Source organism: Symphalangus syndactylus, chromosome 4 (assembly GCF_028878055.3).
Source record: "Symphalangus syndactylus isolate Jambi chromosome 4, NHGRI_mSymSyn1-v2.1_pri, whole genome shotgun sequence".
NCBI classification, from domain to species: domain Eukaryota; kingdom Metazoa; phylum Chordata; class Mammalia; order Primates; family Hylobatidae; genus Symphalangus; species Symphalangus syndactylus.
Window position 1 is genome coordinate 144,840,815 of NC_072426.2, and position 9,012 is coordinate 144,849,826.

The 9,012-nt window shown below is 39.7% G+C and overlaps 1 protein-coding gene across 1 annotated transcript; it reads right to left on the reverse strand.

Annotated features, from left to right (window-relative positions):
• Nucleotides 1–269: 269 nt before the first annotated feature.
• On the reverse strand, nt 270–8,188 carry LOC129480178 (NALCN channel auxiliary factor 2-like). Its single transcript, XM_055273917.1, is given in 5 exon segments — nt 270–829; nt 832–1,421; nt 4,392–4,660; nt 5,500–5,560; nt 8,106–8,188. Coding segments are annotated over 5 exon segments (1,563 nt in total).
• Nucleotides 8,189–9,012: the final 824 nt, after the last annotated feature.

The following is a 9,012-nucleotide window of genomic DNA, read 5'->3' on the forward strand; positions in this document are numbered from 1 at the left end:
GCTAAGCCCCATAGATGGGGGCTTGGGAGGGGTCATCTTCTGCTCCTGCCTTTTTCTCCCGGAAGAGTTTTGCAGCTCCCTGAGGCCCTCTGGCCATTCTGTTGGAGCTGCTTTTGGGGTGGGGGTAGGTTGAGGGGGGGATGTGTCGTTCCCCCATTTCCCCCGCCCCCACCTTATCTTACACCTCCCATGGGAGGACCCCCTCCCCCCCACCTGGGGGAGCTGGAGCTGATGTCAGTGTGGTGGAGGTCTGTCCTCCCTCCCTACTGTCACTCTTCCCGTGCCAGGCCCTCCTCTAGGGCAGGCAGTGTCTCCAGCCCCAATCCCCCACCACCCTGGTTGCTAGAGAAGGACACCACGGTATGGAGGAGCGTGAGAACAAGGACGCAGAGCCGGATACTGCTAGGGCTGAGGCGGGAGCCCCCAGAGACCGGCAGCAGGGCGGTCTTGTTGTTGACGCGGCCTGGGGGATCATGACGGGGGTGGTAGTGATGGTACTGTTGGTGGTAGTGGTGGAAATAGGAGTGGTGGCATTGCTGGTGGTGGGTTTTGGGGGCCTCAGACTCCTTGAACTTCTTCTTCTTCGCCTCACAGGAGACCCACTGCAAGTCACAGCACTTGGTTTCCGGACGCTTTGGTGAAGTATCCAGCAACCCTGTACAGATAAAGCCAGGGAGCCCTCCGTACACCATTTCCTCGTTGTCGGGGAGTATAAAGGGGCACCGGGTCTGCACCTCCAGGCAGCATTGCTTGCAGGGCACCCAGCGCTGGCATTCCTGCTGGGTCACGCTGAAGTATTCTGAGCACAGCCAGGCCTTGTAGACAGCCTACGGCCTTTCGTGCAGGACCGGATTGAGTACTCTTCCGCCTGTAAGTATTTATGCAGCACGAGGTCGAACTCGTCATATTTTTCCTGAGCGTGTCGGTCCAGCCGCTGGTACGGCTCGATACAGTTGCTACACGCCTCCCAGGCCCCGGAGCCCGGGCTGGCCACCACGGCCAGCAGGTCCCCCAGCAGGGTGTCCAGGCTACAGTCCAGGCTGCCGGGGCGGTCCATGCCCAGCAGCAAGTCCCAGACCCTGTAGGTGTCGCAAAAGGAGAGAGTGAAGTTCCGAAAGTGGCCTTTGAGAAAGTTATTTTTGGCGGAAGGGAACTCGGCCGCGGCACGGGAAGGGGAGTCAGGGGTCCGCAGAGTGGGGGCCGGGGTAGTCGGTTCGAAAAGTCTCTGCAAAAATTGCAATTTGGTGCAAGCTGCGTCCAGCCCCGTGGGCTGTGGGACGCCGCCACAGACCGGCCGAGAGCCGGCGGCGGGGGCGGCTTTGGTCAGGTTGCTGTATCTGGGGCCGCAGGTGCCTGGGGGCGCGCTGGGCTCGCTGGGCGGCCGCGGGGGCAGCGCCTCCTCGCGCGGTGCTGACACGTTTCTAATAGCATGATAATTTTAATCTTCCCCCACTCCCTGGGAGAGTTTAAAATAATTTCATATAAAAATTTCTCATGAAAGAGAGCTGCGTATCAGTGGATAAATTTTTTATCTCAGAAGTTAGTTAACACCGGAGAAAATTATATGGGAGTGTTGAAGAGCTGCTTCTAATTGTTGGACAGTTATTTTCTAAAGGGGTGATCCAAAGATCCTGGTCCCATTTGTCTTGCACAGATCCTTTGTACACTTAGTTTCCACATTTATAGTTCAAGTGCATATCGTTTCTGTTAGCGTTCCATTAAGTAGAACTCAGTTATATGGCCACAAGAAACTGAAAGGTCAGCCAGAAAATGAAGTTGACATGTCCAGGAAGAAGAAATAAGCTTGCTTGCACCTAGCCGTCTCTGTCACAGGGGCTTCTGACAACATTTTTGAACTGTGGAATTCGGAACTCTTTCTTCGGTGGTAGCCTCCTTTATATTCCCACATTTTAAGCAATTGTGTTAAGGACAATACTTCCTTTAATCAGAATTTTTTGGCACCAAGTTAAGCTTTTCTAAACTGTTACATTACTGGTTACATATCTTGAAAATAAAAACAAGTGTTTTTGTTTTTTGTTTTCTGTTTTTGTGTTTTTGTTTGTGTTTGTGTTTTGTTGTTTTCTTGCTACAGGGCCTCGCTCTGTTGCCCAGGCTGGAGGTCAGTGGTGCAAACACAGCTCAATGTAGCCTTTATCCCCTGGGCTCGAGGAATCCTCCCACTTCAGCCTCCTGAGTACCTGGGACTACAGGCAAGTGCCACCATTCCCAGCTATTTTTTTTTTTTTTTTTCAATTTTGTAGAGATGGGGTCTTACCATGTTGTTCAGGCTGGTCTTGAATTCCTAGGCTCAAGGAATCCTCCTGCCTTGGCTTCCCAAAGTGCTGGGATTACAGGCATGAGCCACCATACCTGAATGATTTTTTTTTTAACAGAGAAAAACCTTAAGGTGGAAAATAAAAACAAAATTATCTTTCCTATATAACACAATAATGAATTTAGAATTCAGTGTTACTCTAATTATTATATGGTTAGATTTCTTGACATTTTATGGTGTGCAATGTTCAAAAGCAAATCTTTTTTTTTTTTTTTAATTGCCTCTGTCTGCAGTCTACACGCCTACCCACCCCCTGCCCCCACCTCAGGCTAAAGCAAATAAAGAATCTGATACCTGCATTTTTAAAAAATTGCTAAATTAAAAAAATGAATCCCACCCCTCCAGGGGTACAAGGGTAATGAATGAGGAAGTACTAACCACTGAACATAAAGCTATCAAAGATATAATTTAAATAGTAGGCCAGGCACGGTGGCTCACGCTTGTAATCTCAGCACTTTGGGAGGTCGAGGTGGGTGGATCACCTGAGATCAGGAGTTTGAGACCGGCCTGGCCAACATGGTGAAACCCCGTCTCTACTAAAAATACAAAAATTAGCTAGATGTGGTGGCATGCACCTGTAGTCCCAGCTACTCAGGAGGCTGAGGCAGGAGAATTGCTTGAACCTGGGAGGCAGAGGTTGCAGTGAGCCGAGATCACACCACTGCACTCCAGCCTGGGAGACAGAGTGACACTCCATCTCAAAAAAAAAAAAAAAAAGAATAAATAAATAATAAAAAATATTGTATGTTAAAACTAAAACACACACACAGAGGTTAGGAAAGTTTCATTATAATATTAAAATGATACACACCAATAATTTTAAAATTAGCTTGGAAAATATCAACTTTTCAACCATTAAATGCCTTGCTATAAGAAAGAAAACAAATTGCATTATATTGTAATTTATATACTCAACTTATCAAGTCACTGCTTGCTCTCCAAAAATTCAAATAGAAAATTATAATAAAAGAAACATTAAACAGAGAAAAGGAGGGAGAGAAACTTCTCAAAAAGGCAAACTAAGCCTCACTCAAAGAAAATAACTTTTTCTTTTCAATATCTTGGACACTGATTTTTAACTGCATTAGATTTTAATCAATCCAAACATATTAAATATTTTCTCAGGTTCAAAATGCTGTTTTCAAAACTGAAATCTTCTACCTAGAAAAAAAAGGTTACTTATCTGCATGTTAAAGCAAAAATACAGAATTAAAGGATAACTGCATAAGAAGGTCTTTCTGTGTATTTTCAGTTGAACTACTACATCTGTTTCAATGTAGATGTACTTTTTTCTTAGCTATTATCTGCTAAGAGGAATTCTGAGAGAAAATTATTGACTGTAGATTTTGAAGTTATTCAGAAAATATTTATGTGTGTATATCTCTAAAATTATCTCAGCATTAAGGTAATTTGTGCTAGTGTTATATTTCTTTATCTGGGTGCTGGTAACACAGGTAATGTATGTTTAGTTTATAAATCTACATTTAAAGCTATACATTATATTCATTTTTCTCTATGGATATTAGAATTTAATAATTTTTAATAACTAGAGATATAGGAAGGTAGCAAAGACAACAGCAGCATATTTTTTCCATCTCCCCAGAAAAACAGACAGAGCAATGGATAGCAAAACACATCCACAAACCCCATTTATAGCCAAACTAGGTGAAAAGTGTTAAAAGAAAAACCTTAAACAAATTAAATTTAATAGAGCAAAGAACAGGCAGCCTCAAACCAGAATAAATTCAGAAAGACTCTTGCTCATGGTCAAAGTAGATTTCTGGGCAGAAAAAGAAAAGTGAGGTACAGAAACAGCTGGAGTGGTTACAGCTTGGTGTTTGCCTTGTTTGAACATGGTTTGAACAGTTGGCCATCTCGATGATTGTCACAAGGGTAGGTTACAGTCTGTGTACACATCCAGTTAGGTTACAGTTCACTATGTACGGAGACACCTATAGGCTGAACTTAAACTATGTAAGGAGGCAGCTGTAGGCTAAACTTAATTTAACAAAAGGTATCCCCTTCAACCCCAAACCTCAAGCAATTGGTGTCAAACCTGTCTGTGGGAAAGAAGGAGAAAGTCACAAGGGCAGTTTCTGACAATACATCCACAGACCCCAACATAGCCAACATGAATTTGTTGAAAACCACAGATAGCATATCTGAGAAAAGCACCTGAAACTTGAGGGCTTGGATGAGCAGCCAGTAGCGGGTACCGGTAGTAAGAATGCCAGAGGAGATGGAGCACATCAGTGCCAGGTGACTCTCAGAACTGAACTGAGAAGGCTTTCTTCTAGGATAAGCCCCTACTCTGTGGAGCAATGGCTGCAAGGGAAATAAAAATTCAACAAGACAGGGGAAACAGACAAACAGGAGAGAAGGTCCAGACTAGCACTAGGGAAGGGAAGATAGCCAGGATTTCACAGAAAGCAATCTAACACGGTTGAATACTGGATGTAAAATATCCGAAGCAGGAGCTCTGAGAAGATGGAAAAGTTTGGTTGAACTCTGCTCCATTAAAAGGTTCAAAAAATCTTATTTCACCTAAAATTGAAAAAGAGAACAGCATAAATATCAAATCACATGCCAAGTTATTATAATAACAAAGAGAATAAAGAAGAATAGTATCTGTACAGACAAGGAGAGCTTGCCAGGAAGACTGGTGCACAAAAGAGATCAAAACTATAACCTACTATTTCAAAATGAACTAAAAGACATTAATAAAATAATACAAGACATGAAAGAGCAACTTAAATAGAAAACTCAGAATTGAGATCTCAGAACTCAAGAAATAATTGAAGATATTAGAAAAATATTTAGGAAATTAGTACTAACGATTTAAGAAGTTAGTACTGATGATGAAAGAATACAAGGATAAAATAATACATTAAGATGAATAGTTAAAAAAGAACATTAAAACAAAAGAATGCAACAATAAAATAATGCATTAAGACAAATAGAAAGTTAAAAAATTTTAAAACAAACAGATAAATTTCTAAAAGGGATTTAGGAAAAAAATAGTCAAGATATTGCAAATAGATAAGGAAATTTAAACCTATGGATCATAAGAGCCCCTGAAAAAGAAAACCAAAACAAGGACATAAAATATACATTCTAAAACATAACTTTAAACTTTTTTTAAGAAAAAAGAAACAAAAAGTTACATATTGAGAAAGAACAGCGTATGCTTTGAAATGTTGACTTTCATCAATACCAGAGCATATTCTAAAAAAAATTATGAAAGTTAGAAAAAAGAAAGAATCAATATATTTTGGGGACATATAGAAGAAAAGAGCATCTGACTTATAAAGGAAAGAAAAGATTATCGTCAGACTTTTTGACAACAATACTGAGGTTCATTAGACCTATCAATGGAAGTTATGAATGTCCGTAAATTAAATGAAAAATATTATTTATAATTTTGGTTCAAAGTTATTATTACATAGTTGTAAAATTTGATATCATTATGAAAAGTAGATAATTCTATTAGAAGATCATGTGTGTAACTTTTATTTGATGAAATGAGAAATAAATTTACTCCTTTCTATTTTTATCAGACTTCTCAGAAGCTAAAGAATTTCAATTAGGCATTATTATTATTCTTGAAATGTGTCTTCTTGGTATATAAATTCGTTAAAGGAAAAATAAATGAATGATCATAGCATGTACAAATTGGAGCAAACTTTATTAATCACTGCTGCTGTATTCCTTTGCCTTCTAATCCAGCACTCCCTAAAACCACTTCAATCTCCCTAAGATAGTGCGTACTTTGAAGTTTTATAAAATACATAAAAAAACCAGAAAGCTCAAATGTATTAAATAATACAGTGGATATTGTATTCAACAGAGCTACAAATAATAAATCTTTCTCCTAGATACCTCAAAGCACTTCTTAAATAATTAATTTTTAAGTGTTCTTGGATTAACATATGCTGTCAGTCTGGTTTTGATGAAAGAAAAAGAGAAGTTTACAGAGTTAACATAAGCCTCTCACAAACACCAAGTTACAGGCTGAAGATATGACATAAAACTCACATTTCTCCATACTAAACACAAATAGACATGATTTTTCTTATTAGTCAACTACAAATTCATGTCAAACTCATATGCAAACAAGTTAATTAGTTTAAAGGAAATCATTAAAATAGAGAAATTAGAAAATTTATTTGTGAATATTATAAAATTTAGAATGGTATTGTCAGTTGCTTTGTTTAATGCAATTTAACATTTGAGTATATAAACTGGAGATAATCCTAACACTAACATGTCATATTGGAGGAGTACAGGAAATAGTCATCAGTGAGAAATAGTTGGATCCCTAGCAAATGTTCTCTCTGGCACTTAACAAAATGTTTAGGTTACATGAGAGAATAATAATGCCCCTAATGCTATTGTGTGATATATTCCCCACCAGTCACTAGAGTGGTAAAGTATACTATTAATAGACCTAGATATGATCAGGAACGTAGATGATAGCAGAATATTTTGTGATTATCTAAAAATTCTTCCATATCTGAACAATACTGGAAAAAGACTGAGTTTATATATCAAACTTCATCTGGTAATCTAGTGGTTTTATAAGAAAATATAAACAGAAACAATGCAATTACAGTTACCATAGCATTGTCAAGCCAGAGAACACACTCATCAATAATAGAACATATGATTATCTTAGATCTGTAACATTTTCACAATTACAAATAATTTCAAATATATTATTTAATCAACCCAGAAGGCTAAGACTGTATAATTCTGATGAACAGAAGGGTTTAGATTCAATAACCAGAAACTAGTTCTTATAATGAAATACAATAATTCACCTGGATGCAATACTCCAAACATGTAATTTATTCTATGTCTATAACAAATAGCTTACAGTTCACTTAAAAAACTTTTCATTAAAGAGGAAGAATAGAATAGAGGAAAAATAAACTTAAAGATAGATTGGACAACATAACATAGTTGTTTGATAACGGACAGTCTAGAATGGATATGATATTTGGGAACTTCTTCAGGAAAATGTCAAGTCCATTTTAACTATCAAAAACAGCCCCTCAGATGCATATCTGCAGGTGATACCTGTAAGGATATATTTACAAAACTAATTTGTCATTCATTGCCACACATTTTTATCTCAACGTGTAAATAATCACATATGATACTTAGATCAACATTAAAAATAAACCCACTTAAACAATTCACAGATAGATGAACTCTCTTACATACAACTAGTTTTCTAATACAGTTCACTTTTTCTCCATTGACAGAATAATTAAATAACAATTTTCTTGTCTACATTTTATTCATAACACATACATATGAATGAATACACAAGTTCTAGCCTAAATAGAATCTATACATGAATCAAGTAAGTTCCAATATGCTAGAAAATACTGATTTTTGATAGCATGTCTTAAATATGAACCTGCCATTGTTCCCCAATAAGAGCTCCCATATACAGAATCTATCTACACTGAAATAGAAATTCTAAATACCCTTATAGGGAAAGGCAGTTAAGTGTGCAGTCTCCCTGCCCTAGTTAGGCAGCACAGAAATGGGCCTGGGGCTTGGGGTAACTCCTTGCCAAGAGATAAAGATCCCTCCCCACCTGTGCTAGGCTTAGCACCTTGGGCTGGCATGTCTTTCTCTGTTGTGAATTCAGTGTTTGTCCTTTTGGCATGCTAAATGCATGTGTCATATTGCACCTGGCCAACCCCACTATTATATCCATTAGCAGCAGGGGGGATATGGGGTCTTTGATCTGCAATACAAGAGGGGTATATGCAGACCATCTTCTGTGGCTATGAAAGGAGACTCGCTGGCCAGAGAGGACCTACTGCTGTCTGAGTCCATGTCTTTCTTGGCGATCTAGGGTTGCCACCTGAAAACCAGGGTTGACATCTTGAGGCTACTGCTACTTGCAATATATGTTGCTGTGCTATTTCCCATCCTCCATGGGGTGAGGATCCTCCAACGAATATGGCAAGAGATGCCACTGGCTCTACAATTTGTTGTAGCAAGCAAGGTCAACAACAAAGTTGTCATGGCATGGTAGAGGTGCAAGGATTTGCCAGTGCAACCATTCCAGAGAAGCACTAGTTCCCTGGGAGGTGGGGAGGGAGGACAGGCTGACTGAGGTGCTGGCTTCCCTCTGGCCACATGGAAATGACATTCCTGTCAACACTGATGAGCTGGTGCAATGGAAAATGACAGAGATTCTAGAAGTGGGTCCTGGAAGGGTACAAAGACTATACCTTGACTTCTGGCTGCTTTTGTACTTCCAGGCCATCTTCAAACTCCCAGAATGTCCCAAGTGTATTAGTCAATTTTCACACTGCTGATAAAGACATATCCGAGACTGGGCAATTTACAAAAAATAAATTTAATATGGACTTACAGTTCCACGTGGGGAAGCTGCACAATCATGGTGGAAAGCAAGGAGGAGCAAATCACTTCTTACATGGATGGCAGTAGGCAAAGAAAAAAACTGTGCAGGGAAACTCCCCCTAATAATACCATCAGGTCTCATGAGACCCACCCACCACCAGGAGAACACCATGGGAAAGACCTGGCCCTGTGATCCAGATACCTCCCACTGGGTCCCTCCCACAATACGTGGGAATTCAAGATGAGATTTGTTTGAAGACACAGCCAAACCACATCAGCAAGGATCAGAG